General features: G+C 44.6%; 1 protein-coding gene across 1 annotated transcript in view; it reads right to left on the bottom strand.

Annotated features, from left to right (window-relative positions):
* The window catches only part of DNAH5 (dynein axonemal heavy chain 5), a 5,853,083-nt gene that overhangs the window by 2,905,953 nt on the left and 2,927,116 nt on the right, over nt 1-20,014 (bottom strand). The window contains exon 38 of the mRNA XM_085606747.1: nt 15,288-15,482. Within this exon, the coding sequence (XP_085462873.1) occupies nt 15,288-15,482 (195 nt within the window). The remainder of the gene's footprint in view (nt 1-15,287; nt 15,483-20,014) is intronic.

The raw sequence follows: 20,014 nt of genomic DNA, 5'->3' as shown, positions 1-20,014 counted from the left end.
CCCAAGGTAGTGAAACAGGGGACCCACGGGGGAAGCGTGCAGTGTGAGAACACAGCCGCGAGCTCCGTACAATCCTATGGGAAAGTCGTGGTTGGAATTTTAGGGTTTAAGGACACTTAGGAGAGGACTTGGAGCAAACCCTTTCAGACTTAGAAGGTTCTAAAGCCAGCACCCACGTGAGCACCAGAGTACTCGTGTTACCTAACTCAGGGAAGCCGGGTGCATAGGTGTCAAATGGTGTCGGGAATCTTCGATGTCGTCAATGGAGAGTTGCTGCAAAGTGCTGCTGCCGTGGAAAGGAAAAGTATCCAGTGTGATCCAAGCCTGGATCGAAGATGTGAAGAACCTGAAAGCAGAGGGGACAGAGTCCGGGTCACTTGCCGGTGACCAGGGGCACGATAGACGAATGCCCACTGATGTCGGGTGTTTCAGGTGCGATGAGGTGAAGCTTGACTCCACTGTCACAGAGACCAGGAAGTGTTGATGACAACCACAGTCTGCAGGCGAGCTGACCCACGAAGGATGTCGAGTGATGGGGGGTAGGTGTCCGGATTGGAGACCAACAAGCCTTGGCAACGGCAACCCACGCGGTGAGAGTAAAACGGCTTTGGTGTGGACCAGCAAGATCCTGTGGACTCCCCAAGCGATGGAGAGTCAGGGCACGTCTGGAGCAACCAGATAAGCCCATCGAAAGTCAAAGTACCCTTCTCAGGGACCCACAAGTCGACGGACAAAGGATCGCGAAGGGACCTCGAGAAGAATCACTAGATACCATCCCACGGGTCACTCAAGGAGTGTAGGCCAGCAATCTTCAGTGGAATCACTGCTCGGGGTCTGGACTACAAGTAGCCCAAAGCACAGCCTCAGGGATCGCTAAGAAGCATATGCAGCTGCAAATGTGCACGGTGTCCAGAGGTTCGGGGTGCGCGGTCCCCACGAGGGCTTTGGATCTCAGGGTTGCTGAAAGCACGGATCAGCCTCGGGGAAGCTTGGAAATCCACCTCCTGTGTTGCAAAGTCTTCGCAGTCCTTCAGGAGCTGCGTAGTTGCAAACCGGACAGATGCATCTTTGGTGCCTGCCTTGCAGGAGAGTAACTCCTTTACTCCAAGGGAGATTCTTCGGTCATCCAACATCGTGTAGATAGTAGAAGTTCTGGGATTCTGTAGCAGAGTTTCGTCCAGGTAAATCTGAAGTCCTGTAGTCAGGGGTTCCTACTTTATACCCAAGGAAGGGGTGGGACAAACTCTGGGGACCCACCAATGGGAGGGTCAGGACAGAGGAGTGGCTACACCCATGTCCTTTGTCCAGTTTCGCACCAGAGCCAGGGTTGAGTACCCCTGCAACCGGTTTGAGATGGACGATGCACAGGGACACCAAATGTGCCCCCAGTGCAGACATCAAAGCACTCTTGGAGTGCACCCACCCAGCCCTAATACACTAAAGCCTGTCTGGGAGGTGGTCACACGTCCCTGTGACAGGAAACCTATTGTCCAGGCCTCCCCTGCCAGAGTTTCGGCCAGCAGCAGGAGGGCAGACTCCTGTCTGTGGCTGGCACCATCCATTTTGTGATGCCAGGGTCTGTGAAGCTGTTACCGGGTGTACCGGTGAAGTCATGTTTCTCCCTCTAGTAGGGTGGAATCATACCTCCCCCGCCAATTACTGGTGGGGAGGCATGATTCCAAGGGGTTTGACACCAAACACAACATGTTTCCATGCAGCCATTCCAAGGTTAGCATTTACCGCGAGGTTATAATGTACTTAGGAGTATATGGTTTGGCTGCATCACAAACAACCCTGGAATAAGGGTTCCGAAGGCTGCAGAGGGGCTCTGCTCATGCATGGAGACCCTCTCACATAAAACCCAGCACCCTGCCTTCAGGATTGATAAGGGTGACTGATAGGTTTATATGTGCAGTGATATGGATAGATATAGAGAACCTATATCTAAGTAAGGGGTGCATACACCCCCTTACACAGGCTGCTGTAGCAGACCTGTTTTGTCATTTTGAATGGCTTCCCAGGGGTGGCATAATACATGCTGCAGCCCCTGGTAGGCCTCTGGTGTACCTATGCTCTGGGTACATAGTATACCAGATACTAGGGTCTTATAAGGGTACCCCAGAATCCAATCTGGAGTGTACCTAAAGTACATGCAATCAATTTAGAGAGGAAGCAGCTAGGCTAGGGTTCTGGATAGCAGGGTCCCAGCCAGATTAAAGTCGAAAAACAGTGAGACATCAGCAAAAAGTGGGGGTAACCATAAGAAGCAGATCCTAATTTCCTACATTCTCGGGGTGGGGGACAGGTCCTGGGGGTGGTGGCAGGCCTGGGGTGGTTGCAGTGGGTGTTGTGGCCCATGATCATTGTCTCCATGGCATCTGTGGGTCTTCCGGTGTGGCTCTTGGCTGGGCTCCCTTTTATGCTGCAGGTAGTCATCCTGCTTAACAACAGCAAAAGGAAGGTGTTAATTCCCTGGTGCTACCGCGGCTTCTCGCCTGTTTTTGGTTCGCATCGCAGATCTGACAATTCGTTGTGAAAGTGGTGTTTTTGTTTGTTTTTGCACGGGAACGCCTACTCTGCATCTCATTAGGGTTAGTTGGTGGTGTCTACCGTGGAGATACATTTTGGGGCAGTTATCGCGGGAATACTGGCGATATCTGCAGTTTGCACCAGCTTGTGAATGGGGTGTTAAATCTATCTCCACTTTTGATGCGTTAAGGTGGAGATAAATCGGAGATAAGTCCTTGTGAATATCCCCCTTAGATATTTATTCGTTCCTTCGAATTTCCAATTTCAGATTACTATCAATTCATGAGAGAGTTTCATGTCTTATATTTGATTTATCATGAAAACATGGGTTGTGAGAATACAGGAGTATGGGTTAGAAATGAGCATTAATCATGAATATTTTATTGACATGAACACTTTTGAACCGGAAGTGGGGGGCACTTCTCAAAGACGGAAAAAGGAAAAGCGGACACTCGCACTCACCTGGACACAGACTCTTGTCAACGGGACGGCCACGCTGTAAGTCTCCGCTGCCGCCGAACGACATCACCGGCCGCAGTTGGGGGAGACTACAGCTCCCAGGATACCTAGCGGCATCAGGTCACTTCCGCCCACCAGCGCGCCCGGAGGCGCTTAAAAAGCAGAGGCTCTCTCCGCGTCACGGGACGCGCGCGGGCTGCGCCGGGCGAAGCCCGGGCAAAGGGCGGGCCGTCTGTGGCCGTCAGGGGCAGACAGAGGCAGGGCTGGGCCACCTCCCTTTCCGCTTCCAAAAAGGACACTGCGAGGTAGAGGTATGTTATATTTCAGAGAGTAAGATCTGCACGTTCATTTGCCTCTAACGGACTGGTTGTGATCATCTCCTTGAAAAAGACATTTAGCCGTTAATACAACAGAGCCGGATTGTACAGCTAATACCTGATTTATTTTTTCATGTTCTAACATGGAAAAACGTAAAAGCGCTGTGGGCACCTTAGATGCTTACTTACTGAGAGCAGAATCCCTACTCGATCAGGAAATACAATCTACCGAGAGGAGACTCTCGTTAGATCCAACCACTAGAGCACTCCGAATTCCTGATACATTTAGTCCCTCCCTACTGAACAAATCACCCACCCTGATATTTACCTCCGATTCCCCAGTTCTTATCCCTCAAAAGTCCCCGGAGTGCACAAAAGTACCGCCAAAAACTACCCCCCCACAAACTAAAGGACCCTTAACTCGGGGGAAAACAAAAATAAAATCGATCGGTGGAAGGGGGGCACACACAAAAGGCCGCTCTCACAAAGAGGGGAAGACTCCACCCCATCCAGTCTTCCGTAATACAGGCACACAGACAGAGGAAAGCTACCAAAATCCCTATGCCCAACTAGAAACTCTAGGCGCAATGATAGAGACGACATCTAAACAAAGCGAAAAGTCAATCCAAACAGTAGTGAATCAAGCTATAGATGAGAAAATGGGCAAAATGATTTCCACGCTTTCTGCTGTTTTTGAAGACAAATTCGCTCAATTAGAAAAACTGGTGCTTGAGGGTAGGTCACGACCAAACCCGCATAGAGCACAGGCCGTTAATAGTCAACCTATCCCCCAGGAGGCACACTCCTTATCCCCTGTAAAAGAACATCCTAACAACTCCACCGTAAATACCCTTATTCTCCCTACCATAGTTACACCGATAAATAATCAGGGTACTAATGGAGATATAAGATCAAATGTAATAGTGGAACAATCTATAAGATCCCGCGAAAGACTTCAACAAGCTAAAACGACCGCTCCAAAACTCTTTCCAACCGCAAACAAAGAACGCCTAAACCTACCGCCGGCTGCATGCCCTTATGCCTTAGTCCTAACAGGCGACCCACCTTTAAATAAAGGTTCAATTGAAACATGGGTTTCACTTAGAAACAAGGTCACGGATTGGCTCATTAAACACACTTATTTTCACCCAAACCACATTAATCAGATCTTGATGGTTACGAGAGTGGGTTGGATCGGTGATTCCCAGAAAAGTATTACTGGAGATTGCATAGTAGTAGATTTTAAATCACCTGGTCTACTGCGTTCCCTTCTCAGGATCAACAGGGGAACAACACACGAAAACACAGCAATTAAATTGGTGTCACTTGGTTTTTTCTACTACACAGAACCAACTAACGATTACAGAAGGATTGGGTGCATCTTTTTACAAAACAGATTTGAACAACTCACAACACTAGAGGAGGTGGACTGACAACCAACATTGTCAGATAATCCTACTCCCCTAAATGTAACTCAGATTTATACCATATCCAAAAACTACTCCGATTCTAATCATGGTCAGGGCAAGAGCACAGCACATTCCACTCTTTGCCACAGCTTCAATAGGGCATTCCCCTAACTTCAAATCTAATAGCGTGCCCGAAAATATATCCTCCACGATAGATGGACTACACAACTTGGGTAATATCAGTCCACTTATGGACCTTCCTGTAGCCACATTAAATGTTCGATTAATCCCCAATAGTTCAAACAATTTTTTTTCGATGGACCCAGATTTAAACAATCTTCTGGAATGTATCGGGCCTCCGATCAAAGATCACTAACGAAGGGTGGATGAACTTCATAAAAGAACACGATATTGTCTCCTTACAGGAGACATGGGCAACCACCCCCATCCATATAAATGGCTATAAAACCTTTTTCAGTCCAGCTCTGGCCTCAACATCAGGTAGAGCAAAGGGCGGTCTAGTGACTTATGTCTCAAATCTAATTCCTACTCTGGAAGTCCAAGCCCTTAAAAATGAGACGCACTATCAGATATTACGAGCAACCATAACAAGGATGCCACCCATCTTGATAGTCAACATATATACCAATCTTACAGATGCCAAGTTTATGGAGGTTATAAAGGAAATCCGACACTTTTTATCAGAACAAATCACTCATAACACAGGGAAAGAACCAATACTAATATGGGGAGGTGATTTTAATCTCACATTATGTGAGAATAGACATAACGGTAAATGCGGTTACACAGACCATTTAAACAATAACATTACACACTTTTCCCACTCCCAAAAGGGGTCGCTCCTGAACGAGACTATGATTCTTCTTCAATTAGCTTGCGCTAACGAATCACTTGAGCCTCCAGCTGTTTTTGCCCCAACCTTCAATGGTAGAGGACTATCTTCTTGTATCGACTTTATCCTGGTGGGAAACAATCCCGCAGAGTCGATTACCGCAGTTACCACCCACGACTGCGTGTTTAGTGACCACTTCCCACTGTCCATTACTATTCGAACCACTGCTCCACAAAAAAAGGCACAAACATTATACCATGAAGATAACATCTCAATGCCACGATCAAATGGCTATGTACTCAAATGGTCCCACATCGACCCTACCGCTATTCTAGAAACCATACTTAAAGCGGCACTTCCTGGCTTCTCAGTATGTTTAACGGAGACCTCATCTCCTAGCGAGATCGTAGCCAATTATGATAAAATAACATCCGAAGTCAAGAACGCCCTGACAGTGACGCCTAATGGGCAGAAAATTCCTAAGAATAAACCCAAGTTTTGGTGGTTTAACTCAGCCTGTACCATAGCTCATAAAACCCTTAAAAAAGCACTAAAAAAATCCCCAAGAGATGCCATAGAGGTTTCACAAGCTAGGAAAGCATACAATAAAACACTAACATCCAGGAAGAAAGAACTAAAAGAGGCACATTGGATCGCCCTACACGATAGTTGTAACAACAAAGATTCGGCTACCTTCTGGGAGATCGTTAATTCCTCGTTTCTATCAGGCCCAAAAGATCGTGGCCTACTTGAAACAACTATCACGGAACAAGAGTGGATTGACCACTTCTCAGAAATATTTTCAATCCCCGAGGGTTTAAGCCGACAGAACTATATTCGTCCAACTGATCTGATTAATCCATTAGACCTAGACTTTAACCTCCTCGAGGTCAAGCTGGCTTTAAACACAAGCAGATCAGGAAAGGCCCCAGGCCCCGATGGGGTCCCTATGGACCTCTATAAATCGAACATCGACCTGTGGGCCCCCCTACTACTCAAAGTCCTAGAGGCAATGGGAAAGGTAGGACTACCCGATTCTTGGTCGGACTCGATTTTAGTCCCTATCTTTAAAAAGGGCAATAGAAACAGCCCAACGTGCTACCGACCCATATCCCTACTGGACTCTTTAGGAAAAATAGTAGGAAGAATCCTTCTGGTACGCCTACAAGACTTGGCGGAAACAAATAACATACTATCTGATCTCCAATTTGGCTTCAGGGAGGGAAGAGGCACCATCGAACAGGTCGTAAACCTCACACTCCTGAGAGGGAAGTATGTTCAGGCAAAGGGTGGCAGCCTCTGCATGGCATACGTAGACCTCTCCGCAGCCTTCGACTGCGTGGCCCATAACAAGCTGTGGAGTATAATGACTGAAATGGGAGTCAACACTAAATTGGTTAATTACATTAGGGAAATCTACTCCAACGCAACTACAAGAGTAAGTTACGGTATAGGGGGGCAGCTAAAGTCACCATTTGGGGTTGAGCGGGGTGTCAGGCAAGGCTGTGTCCTAGCCCCCTTCCTTTTTAACTTGTATACAAATGGCCTAGAAGCAGCCCTGTTGAAGGGCAGCCAGGACCAACCATATGTCCAAACGCGCCCGATCCCCGCTCTCCTCTATGCGGATGACGCAGTTATAATTGCTCGCACCCCCCTTGAACTACAACGGGCCTTGGATAGATACAAAAACTTCATGAATCACCTGGATTTAAACATCAACGTCAAAAAGACATTCATAATGACATCAGGTAACCAAACCCGTAAAGGAAAAAGTATCTACCTAAATAACATAAAAGTAGAAAATACTACTACCTACCCTTACTTGAGAGTTGTAATAGACAATAAAGGTACTTGGAAAAGTTCAATAGAGAACAGAAAACTTCAATTCCAAAAAGCTACAACGGCACTGACTGCGTTCGCTCGGAGACTGGGAAAGAGAGCGTCAAAAGAAATGCTCGACATTTATCATTCAAGATGCCTTAGTACGGCAATCTACGGGGCAGGGATTTGGGGTAACGTACGAGTAGACTCGATCCAAAAGGTAGAGAACACTTTTTTGAAATTCTTATTGGCCGTCCCGTCGTCCACATACATTTTTAACATCCACAGTGAATTGGGCCTTCCACATATTACAGATGTGATACGGATGCAGCCAATCCTTCTCTGGCACCGCATCTGGACCACAACTGAATTAAAATTCACGCAGGCACTCATTACCGACTGTATGAACCTGGATCATGGGTCTCAAATCACCTGGTTATCTTATGGTAAAAAATTTTTAACAGACTTGGGACTTGACCATTTTTACCTTAACCCTCATAAATTATACTCAATCCCAAGAAAGAAACTACGAGATGTGTGCTTAAGTCATCTAGCAGACCTACGCTTGGTTCTTGAAATAAGTAAAACCTCTGTACAGTACTCTCTCCCCATCCAATCCACAGATAAAATGGAGCCTTATCTGAACTCAAGTGTGAGTAACTTTGAACATTTTTTACTAACAAGACTACGACTTAATATGTTTCCCCAATTAATCACCTTCCCGGTGATAAAAACGTTTGGGCAACCCAACTGACCCCGTGTCCTTGTGATGATCTTTCCGCCCAGTCGACCCTGCATGTAATCATGTTCTGTAAATTTTACATTGAGCCAAGAAAGCTATACCTGATTCCCCTACTGAAACTGTTGGGCCTAAAGCAATGTCGACCAGCCCTAATGGCTCTCCAAATGTTAGAAACAGAATTATTGGCAATAAATATGTCAAAGTTTTTAAAATTTTGTGTGCGGCATAGAACAAATCTCTAAACTGAAACCCGTTCTTTCGAAAGTATTTTAATTATGCCCCACACAGTAACATAAATTCAAAATGACCATAAGACGGTTACCACCAATAATTCAAAACATACCCTACGATGAATTGGGATCACCCCCCTATGCATCTTAAATCTGCTTCTGGGGGGTTTGTTTTGCTCCGTCTTTTTAATCTTAATGTTTATATAACTCATTTATAGACAAAAGACTATGAAATGATCATGCACCTATGATTGTTAACTTGCACATATTTTTTACTCCGCAGGCAAAAACATCCTTCTATTTTAGATTTTTTTTTTTAATTCTTCTTCTTAATGTACATAAAAATGATGTTAAATGTAATAACGTAACTGGTTTTTTTTTATGTAAATGCTTTTATGGTCTGTAATTGCCTTACCGAATAAAGCTTTTCAATACAGAACCGGACAAGGGATAACATTTTTGCACTATTATCTTTTTTGTTCCACAGTAAAAATTACTTCCCGATGAAGGACCAAGGGTCCGAAATGCATTGAGGATTTTTGTTTGAACTGATCCTTGTTGGAAACAATTTGATATATATGAAAAAGTTAAACATGAACGTTAATTGAATGTAAAGAAACAAATTTAATAAACAGAATTATTTTCACTCAAATGGTTTAATTTAAGATTCATTCAGAAGTGAAGGATTTACAAAATGTTTGTAACCCATCATCAGGGGACAAATAGGGAGTGCAGAGGAAGACATAGCACCAGGTCGGCACAATGCGTTTATTGGTATTTGATTTTACACCCTGGATCACTGGGTGATACCCTCTAGCACCCTAAAACATTTGAGGGTTTGGCGACACTTTGCAGAACAGTGAAGTACATTGTTTATGGAGGTTATAAAGGAAATCCGACACTTTTTATCAGAACAAATCACTCATAACACAGGGAAAGAACCAATACTAATATGGGGAGGTGATTTTAATCTCACATTATGTGAGAATAGACATAACGGTAAATGCGGTTACACAGACCATTTAAACAATAACATTACACACTTTTCCCACTCCCAAAAGGGGTCGCTCCTGAACGAGACTATGAATCTTCTTCAATTAGCTTTCGCTAACGAATCACTTGAGCCTCCAGCTGTTTTTGCCCCAACCTTCAATGGTAGAGGACTATCTTCTTGTATCGACTTTATCCTGGTGGGAAACAATCCCGCAGAGTCGATTACCGCAGTTACCACCCACGACTGCGTGTTTAGTGACCACTTCCCACTGTCCATTACTATTCGAAACACTGCTCCACAAAAAAAGGCACAAACATTATACCATGAAGATAACATCTCAATGCCACGATCAAATGGCTATGTACTCAAATGGTCCCACATCGACCCTACCGCTATTCTAGAAACCATACTTAAAGCGGCACTTCCTGCCTTCTCAGTATGTTTAACGGAGACCTCATCTCCTAGCGAGATCGTAGCCAATTATGATAAAATAACATCCGAAGTCAAGAACGCCCTGACAGTGACGCCTAATGGGCAGAAAATTCCTAAGAATAAACCCAAGTTTCGGTGGTTTAACTCAGCCTGTACCATAGCTCATAAAACCCTTAAAAAAGCACTAAAAAAATCCCCAAGAGATGCCATAGAGGTTTCACAAGCTAGGAAAGCATACAATAAAACACTAACATCCAGGAAGAAAGAACTAAAAGAGGCACATTGGATCGCCCTACACGATAGTTGTAACAACAAAGATTCGGCTACCTTCTGGGAGATCGTTAATTCCTCGTTTCTATCAGGCCCAAAAGATCGTGGCCTACTTGAAACAACTATCACGGAACAAGAGTGGATTGACCACTTCTCAGAAATATTTTCAATCCCCGAGGGGTTAAGCCGACAGAACTATATTCCTCCAACTGATCTGATTAATCCATTAGACCTAGACTTTAACCTCCTCGAGGTCAAACTGGCTTTAAACACAAGCAGATCAGGAAAGGCCCCAGGCCCCGATGGGGTCCCTATGGACCTCTATAAATCGAACATCGACCTTTGGGCCCCCCTACTACTCAAAGTCCTAGAGGCAATGGGAAAGGTAGGACTACCCGATTCTTGGTCGGACTCGATCTTAGTCCCTATCTTTAAAAAGGGCAATAGAAACAGCCCAATGTGCTACCGACCCATATCCCTACTGGACTCTTTAGGAAAAATAGTAGGAAGAATCCTTCTGGTACGCCTACAAGACTTGGCGGAAACAAATAACATACTATCTGATCTCCAATTTGGCTTCAGGGAGGGAAGAGGCACCATCGAACAGGTCGTAAACCTTACACTCCTGAGAGGGAAGTATGTTCAGGCAAAGGGCGGCAGCCTCTGCATGGCATACGTAGACCTCTCCGCAGCCTTCAACTGCGTGGCCCATAACAAGCTGTGGAGAATAATGACTGAAATGGGAGTCAACACTAAATTGGTTAATTACATTAGGGAAATCTACTCCAACGCAACTACAAGAGTAAGATACGGTATAGGGGGGCAGCTAAAGTCACCATTTGGGGTTGAGCGGGGAGTCAGGCAAGGCTGTGTCCTAGCCCCCTTCCTTTTTAACTTGTATACAAATGGCCTAGAAGCAGCCCTGTTGAAGGGCAGCCAGGACCAACCATATGTCCAAACGCGCCCGATCCCCGCTCTCCTCTATGCGGATGACGCAGTTATAATTGCTCGCACCCCCCTTGAACTACAACGGGCCTTGGATAGATACAAAAACTTCATGAATCACCTGGATTTAAACATCAACGTCAAAAAGACATTCATAATGACATCAGGTAACCAAACCCGTAAAGGAAAAAGTATCTACCTAAATAACATAAAAGTAGAAAATACTACTACCTACCCTTACTTGAGAGTTGTAATAGACAATAAAGGTACTTGGAAAAGTTCAATAGAGAACAGAAAACTTCAATTCCAAAAAGCTACAACGGCACTGACTGCGTTCGCTCGGAGACTGGGAAACAGAGCGTCAAAAGAAATGCTCGACATTGATCATTCAAGATGCCTTAGTACGGCAATCTACGGGGCAGGGATTTGGGGTAACGTACGAGTAGACTCGATCCAAAAGGTAGAGAACACTTTTTTGAAATTCTTATTGGCCGTCCCGTCGTCCACATCAATTTTTAACATCCACAGTGAAATGGGCCTCCCACATATTACAGATGTGATACGGATGCAGCCAATCCTTCTCTGGCACCGCATCTGGACCACAACTGAATTAAAATTCACGCAGGCACTCATTACCGACTGTATGAACCTGGATCATGGGTCTCAAATCACCTGGTTATCTTACGGTAAAAAATTTTTAACAGACTTGGGACTTGACCATTTTTACCTTAACACTCATAAATTAAACTCAATCCCAAGAAAGAAACTACGAGATGTGTGCTTAAGTCATCTAGCAGACCTACGACTGGTTCTTGAAATAAGTAAAACCTCTGTACAGTACTCTCTCCCCATCCAAACCACAGATAAAATGGAGCCTTATCTGAACTCAAGTGTGAGGAACTTTGAAAATTTTTTACTAACAAGACTACGACTTAATATGTTTCCCCGATTAATCACCTTCCCGGTGATAAAAACGTTTGGGCAACCCAACTGACCCCGTGTCCTTGTGATGATCTTTCCGCCCAGTCGACCCTGCATGTAATCATGTTCTGTAAATTTTACATTGAGCCAAGAAAGCTATACCTGGTTCCCCTACTGAAACTGTTGGGCCTAAAGCAATGTCGACCAGCCCTAATGGCTCTCCAAATGTTAGAAACAGAATTATTGGCAATAAATATGTCAAAGTTTTTCAAATTTTGTGTGCGGCATAGAACAAATCTCTAAACTGAAACCCGTTCTTTCGAAAGTATTTTAATTATGCCCCACACAGTAACATAAATTCAAAATGACCATAAGACGGTTACCACCAATAATTCAAAACATACCCTACGATGAATTGGGATCACCCCCCTATGCATCTTAAATCTGCTTCTGGGGGGTTTGTTTTGCTCCGTCTTTTTAATCTTAATGTTTATATAACTCATTTATAGACAAAAGACTATGAAATGATCATGCACTTATGATTGTTAACTTGCACATATTTTTTACTCCGCAGGCAAAAACATCCTTCTATTTTAGATTTTTTTTTTTAATTCTTCTTCTTAATGTACATAAAAATGATGTTAAATGTAATAACGTAACTGGTTTTTTTTTTATGTAAATGCTTTTATGGTCTGTAATTGCCTTACCGAATAAAGCTTTTCAATACAGAACCGGACAAGGGATAACATTTTTGCACTATTACCTTTTTTGTTCCACAGTAAAAATTACTTCCCGATGAAGGACCAAGGGTCCGAAATGCATTGAGGATTTTTGTTTGAACTGATCCTTGTTGGAAACAATTTGATATATATGAATAAGTTAAACATGAACGTTAATTGAATGTAAAGAAACAAATTTAATAAACAGAATTATTTTCACTCAAATGGTTTAATTTAAGATTCATTCAGAAGTGAAGGATTTACAAAATGTTTGTAACCCATCATCAGGGGACAAATAGGGAGTGCAGAGGAAGACATAGCACCAGGTCGGCACAATGCGTTTATTGGTATTTGATTTTACACCCTGGATCACTGGGTGATACCCTCTAGCACCCTAAAACATTTGAGGGTTTGGCGACACATTGCAAAACAGTGAAGTACAGTGAAAAAATTAAATATTTGCGTGCAGATTTTCACCAAGGACACATGGTAATTTTCTGGTTCAGTTGCATTCTGGAAAGAGATTAGGAAGATAATTCAGGTAACCACAAGCCCTTTGAACGAATACTTCTGACTACTTTGCTAGGGTATGTTACTAATATAATTGCCCAATCCAGAAGGCTCACTGCCCTTGCTATTGGCCAAACGCATACTAGCCAATCTGTGACTGAGAGGGCCATTACCCAAGTTAGAAGATTGTTTGTGTGACACAGCTTTTTTGAATCTGTAGACACGTTTGCTTTAGCTGAGCCTATTACTAGTAAGCCATGTGGTATGTGGGGCAGTTAAGAGCTTTTCTTACAGGTTAAATATAAGGAAGAGCAACACACCCAATGTGGATGATTGTGTTGACTCATGAAATTTATTGCATATAGGATATATTTGGCGTTTATGCAACATAATTAATGGTGGTTAAAAAATGGGTGTTCGCAGATCAACAAGAGCCTGTGTATAGAGTAGACAGACACGCGAACTTCAAATCTATTCTTTATCAACGGCAATGGGAATCCACCGTCCCCGAACATACCCGCTCGGTGGTTAGAGCCTGGTGAGAGGCAACAAGCTACCTGGGCTGGCGTAATAGGCTGACAAGAATGACCCCATTGTGACAAAGCAACATGTTGGGAGAGGGGAGGAGTCTGCAGGTCTTCGCACGATGAGAACTACTCAGGATCGAACACCTAGGGAACGTCTGGAGAGGACAGGCTATGATATTGTTTGCCAATTTCTGGCAGAAATATGACATGCCACACTTGGAGCGATATAGATACCTGCAACTGGGTCACGCAATGAGTCACCATATACGGGAGGGAGAGTCATTGCCAGATTCGTTCCCTTTGGAAGATCGACTTATAGCAGACCCCATGCATAGCAAGTGTAAGACTGGTCTATAGGAAATTGCTAAATAACTCCCCTGATGTGATGCTATCCCTGCGTCAGAAATGGAAAGAAGATCTAGGGGAACTAGAGGATGAAGAGTGGGTCGAGGCATTGCAGAGCCGGAGGGAAATTGCTATTAGAACTACTAGATTTTGCTTGATACATTTGCAAATCATACACTGATCCTATAACTCCTGCACCCTCCTCTTCAGAAAAGGGAAGGCATTGTCACTGCTGTGTCTACGGGAATGTGGCCAAGAAGGAAACGTTTTCCATATACTATGGGCATGCCCGCTTGTCCAGTCATTTTGGGAGCGGGTTACAGAGGTGCTAGCTCGAGTCCTGTCTGAGGAGGTCCCAATGAATGCAAAAGAGCTATTACTGAACGTGTCTGTAGAAGAAACCTAGTCCCAGGTATCATCACATTTGGGTGACCTTAGCCAGGAGAGTGGCCAAGAGAACCATTGCCAGGGCATGGGAATAGTCAGAACCTCCGTCATTAAGGGAGTGGATGCTAGGCATGGACTGATGTCAAAATGCGGAACAAGTGGTGTACCAGGGGCGAGGATGCCCTAAAAAGTGGGAAAAGGTAAGGTGGGCCTGGAGGGATTTTAGAGGGATGCAGTGATCTAGCTCTTTTAGATAGGTATCTATCTCAAGGGACTTAATAGACATTCTCTTTGCAGGGGACCTAAGAGGCGCTGATAACCACACAAATAAATGTGTGACGGACATCTGATGTATACCTCCTGATTGTTATTCTGCTGTATATGTACTTTGATAATGTGCATATGACCCGTTCAAACTGTATGATGCAAAATCAATTAACAGATGTTTAAAATTAAAAAAAAAAGATTTGGCATTGACGTGGTCCCTTTTGGAGATATTGGGTGCTACCACTTCAGGAATGACAACAGAGAAGTGTTGTGATGTTCTGGTATTCTGAAGCCTGGCTATGAAATTTATCTTGTCATCCAAACAGCTGACAGCTTCCCATATGTGAACCGTGACATGGTGTTCTACCATGTGTCGATACATGTATTTAAAATGTCTGCTTCTTTTGACTGTTACAGATAAAATCAAAAAAACATTTAAAAAACATGCTCCAGGCTCACATCTTACGTGCTGTTAGAAAGCTAGAAAAACTTTGCCCATGACTATGTCACAATCATTTCTCTGCAATCGACATTTAGAAATAAACTGCTTTTCAATATCTTCTGTAAAATTATAATTGTAACAAACAATACAAAACTGTAAAGGACAGACCTGTTTGGAAAGTTGTTCTTCACACAGTTTGTAGAGGGTGAAGAACTTCCTGGCCAAAACAATGTTGTCAATGAAACCGCAACTAGCTAGCTTGACACGGATGATGATCTGGCGATCTGGAACCATCATGGCTACAGAGCGGAAATTTATCTTCAGGTTCTCAGGTAGTTCCTGCCTTCCAGCATAGCCAGGATTCTGAGCAGGAAAGAACATGCATTTAAAGAATGCTGGCACAGTAATTATAAGCATTATCAATTGACAGTGATCATGGATAATTAGAATTATCACAAGCTTTAATTTGTTTAATGCAACAGGAGTCTGCCTTGTTGTTTATGCTCATTGATGTCCCCGCAAATAACCTTCTACGCATTTTCCTGCCTTCCTTCTATCCGAACCAATATTTCCATATAGTCTGCCCTCTCATCGCTTGTCTTTACACGTCATACCTTTTTAGGTCTCGCATAGCGTTGCAGCGCAACGCGCTGTTCGCTTTGCGAGACATGCAGTATACAGTATAGTGGGGGGAAGCTCCGCCCACTTTCAGTCCATGTTTTTCATTGGCTTAAATCAGAAATGCTGCATTCTGATTTTTCGCCTTGTTTGTCCCTCCTCCTGATGGCCATATTGTCATTTTCTCCTTCCACGGCTATCAGCCCCTTTACTTCACAAACTCTTTTGTTCCTCTGCCCCTCCTTCCCTCCAGCAGTCCATAACTTCTCTGCCCACCACCACCACTCCCCCCTCACTCCCATTTATGCCTTCTTGGACGCCCACACGTTTGTTTATAATGCAATAGGTCTCTCCTAGTACGAGTCCTATTGCATTTATAAATGCTAGTTTCCTCCTGGGATTGGCTGGCTGAGTCTCGCACTTTATTTTGCCTGAACTGTCCTGAGGGCTGTGTTACACATGCGTCGTCCAGCAGCCGCTAAACAGACGCTATTGCGCATGAAGAGGAAGGTGTTTCACAGGATCCAGGTAGCCACCCAGCACAGCCGGAAGAAAAGCGCGCTGCGTTTGAACACTCACAGCTGCAGCCTCTTCAGCAGCGCCGAGGGCAGGAGAAAAGTATGTCTACTCCTATGGCACTGCAAGTGCTTGTTATTTATTCCTTTGTTAACAAATCCCTGGGTGCATACATAGGTTCTCATGCTCAACTCGGTGCAAAAAACAAGCAGCCTTAATGCGATGTAAAGGTTAATTGCAAGCCCGAGATTTCAGTTACAGGCCCTCTGAATGCCCCGCCTCTCGCACGATTCAGTTTCATTTACGCTGATACGCCACAATCGAGTAGAACGGAGACCCGACTCGGAAGAATCAAAGGCACTTACAGGTAAGATGTAAACTTGAATGAATTGTGTTTGTAACTTAGAAATAAAGATGCCTTTATCTGCGAAATGTTGTGTTTAAATAATATATCTCTAATAATCGCTCTACTTCGTTCCATGAGGAACAGGGGCGTAAAGCGTGATATTATTCTTACTGGAGTCTGCTAATAACATGGGTTTTATTTTTATGCAAGTTCACACTGGGCATGCCACTGGTGATAAACAACGTAAGTTAGATAGTTTGACAGAAAAGCACACTAATTGCTTCGCTACCAATGGTGCGGCAGGTGCAATGGCACTGGAGCCCAAGAGGTTGAGGGGCCCACTGAACCCTGTTTATTGTTATATTTTACTATGTTTTGAGCTTTCAGTGGTATCGCGAACAAGTGGATAGCTCCACTTTCAGATGCGTTGTCGAACCCAGGCTTTTTCAGTGCGTTACGTGACCTGTAGGACTGATCTCACATCAGTAATTTTGAAATTCGTGACCAACATAAACTTGCAAGTTGAAACACAGATGATTTGAAGGCATCTAAATCTAAAAGCAAACATCTAGAGAGATCCTGGAGGAAAACCTATGCCCTGAACGATAAATTGATCTATCGTTCAGCACTTAAGCTATACCATCAAGCCTGTCGAAAGGCTAAAGCCCAGTTTGTTTCTGTGTCCATTGAAAAGGCCATCAACCGCCCAAAAGCCCTCTTTTCTATGGTCAAAAAGTTAGCCGGCTCTAAGACCGTTCCCACTCCACCTGCGTTAGGGGAAGCGGAATGCAATGAAATTGCTGACTTTTTTATATCGAAAGTCGAAACCATCTACAAAGCCCTATCTCGCGCTTCCCCTACACCCCCTTCCATACCCCCTTCCGACCTTTCCACCCCGGATTCACCGAGCTTGCAATCTCAGGCATTTCAGATCTCAGAATGGCCCTTGCTAAATCCCAACACGTTGTCTGCCTGCCTAATGAAGGTCAACTCAGGCTCTCCCCTTGACCCGATTCCCATGAACACTCTCCACCTGCTTTCCCCTGATGCTCTTCTCATCATTCAAGTGCTCCTGAACTCCTCTTTGCGAGAATCAATAGTTCCGGAGGAATGGAAAAGAGCTCTCGTAGTACCACTCTTAAAAAAACCTGGTGCAGACCCTAAGACGCTCGCCAACTTCCGACCTATCTCTCTGCTGCCCATGTTTTCAAAAATCTTGGAAAGGCATGTCAACATCCATCTTACATCTTACGTGGAGACTACAGGCTTTCTACATCCGTCCCAATCGGGATTCCGCTCTCATTTCTCCACTGAAACCACCCTTTTGGGGGTCACCGAAAATGTACGCTCCCGTCTTGATCATGGCGAGACCACGGCGCTTATTCTTTTAGACTTAAGTGCCGCATTCGACACGGTCTCACATCCCATTCTTATGAAAGCCCTGAGATCGGCGGGAATGTCGGGCTCTGCTCTTGCCTGGTTGGCCTCCTTCGTAAATCATCGCACCTTTCAGGTGGTTTCCTCCGGCTCCTCTTCCTCCGTTCGTTCATCTGCGCATGGCGTTCCGCAGGGGTCCTCACTGAGCCCTATGCTCTTTAATATCTATGTGAGACCCCTAGCTACCATCGTGGAAGACTCTGGTCTTTCCCTTTACTCTTACGCCGATGATACCCAGATCCTTTTCTCCTTCTCCTCGGCTGCAGAAAACGCTCCATCTGCTCTCAAATTAGGACTCAGCCGAGTAGCAGAATGGATGCAGGCGAACCTCCTGAAACTGAACGGAGATAAGACGGAGGTGCTTATTCTGGGCAAGCAAAAGCATCTCTGGAACTCTGTTCATTGGCCATTAGAAATGGGCCTTCCACCCATTCCAGTCACCCAGGTTCGTAATCTTGGTTTTGTCCTGGACGACTCTCTTTCCATGCGACATCAAGTGGTTAAGGTGGCAGCCACTTGCTTTTCCATCCTAGGGTGGCTTCGCAAAATTCTATGGATGCTCCCAATATCGACCAGACGTTCGGTGGTCCAGGCCTTAATCACCTCTCGCCTGGACTACGGCAATGTGCTGTACCTGGGAGCCACTCTAGAGCTCCAGAGGAAACTTCAGCTCGTACAGAACTCTGCTGCTCGTCTCCTCTGTAAGGTCCCGCGGCGATCTTCCATTTCCCCTTTTCTGAGAGACCTTCACTAGCTTCATATCAAGAGCCGTGTCAAATTCAAGGCCCTCTGCTTTTTGCATAAAATCAAACAAGGTTCGGCTCCCGGCTACCTGAAGGCCCTTGTTCATCAATACTCCCCTTCTCGTCCCCGCAGGTCATCTACTCAAGGTAACTTTCGGATTCCGCGTTTTAAACTGGCAAGAATGGGCGGACGCTCCTTCTCCTGCGTCGCCCCCAAGCTGTGGAACTCTCTCCAGACCACACTAAAACACGAACCATCTCTGTTAAAATTTCCCAAAGACCTTAAAACCTGGCTCTTCTCTCATTAATAACACTATGCGTAATCATTAACTCTACTGGCGCCGGGAGACCCCCTGTGGGTAGCTGCACGCCTTACAAATTCAATTACAAATACAAGATATTGTTCCACAACATAAACGATCGTAGGCGGCCTACATTTCAAATATATAAAGCCTATCGCATACATTTAGCAACGCATTACGTAATGTTTTTTGAATACTGGGAAATATGATGGAATTATACAAATGTAAACTAAAGCACCTACTGCGACATTTACATATTTAACAGTTACGTTTATCTTTCTCCCTCCCCTGCTTTCGCTTCATTCCTTGTACCTGCTCTGCTGTCCCTTAAACTCTCTCGCACCCCCCTGCCACAAGGTGGGTGGGGGTGTGTGTGTGTGTGTGTGTGCGTGTGCGTGTGCGTGTGTGTGTGTGTGTGTGTGTGTGTGTGTGTGTGTTGCTTATGCTTGCATCCGAGCTTCTCTTCCTGCATAACCCCAATACTTCAGGCTATTAATGTATTGCATCAGAGTTACACGCTGAATACTATGCGGTATGAGTATATACACATCACCCACCCATGCCCCACTTATTTCAATCCCGGTCTTCCCTTTAAAAAAAATAATCCTTGTTGTCAGTTGTATGTGGGTCCCCACAGGAGTAAGAAAACTCGCGCAAGACTACAACTCCCACAATGCGCTAACTCCTTAAATGGAAAACCAGGACAGGAAACATCTTTTTAGCTTGGCGTAAAGGCAAACTGCTGCAAATGGTCACTCTTTGATGTTCCTGTTCGCTCAAAAACGGGATGATTGGATGCAATGTATGGAAATTGCACATTGAACTGCGTGCAGTTTAAAACTGTGGCAAGTCATGTGTGACCTGCGCTTCTTTGCTCCTTTCGTGCTCCATGCCAATGTTTTCCTAGCAAAGTGGCAAAAAAAGTTTTCCATC

The sequence above is a fragment of the Triturus cristatus genome, chromosome 5_2 (assembly GCF_964204655.1).
Source record: "Triturus cristatus chromosome 5_2, aTriCri1.1, whole genome shotgun sequence".
Taxonomy (NCBI): domain Eukaryota; kingdom Metazoa; phylum Chordata; class Amphibia; order Caudata; family Salamandridae; genus Triturus; species Triturus cristatus.
Note: the sequence above shows the minus strand (reverse complement) of the source record. Positions and strands in the feature narration are given on the sequence as shown.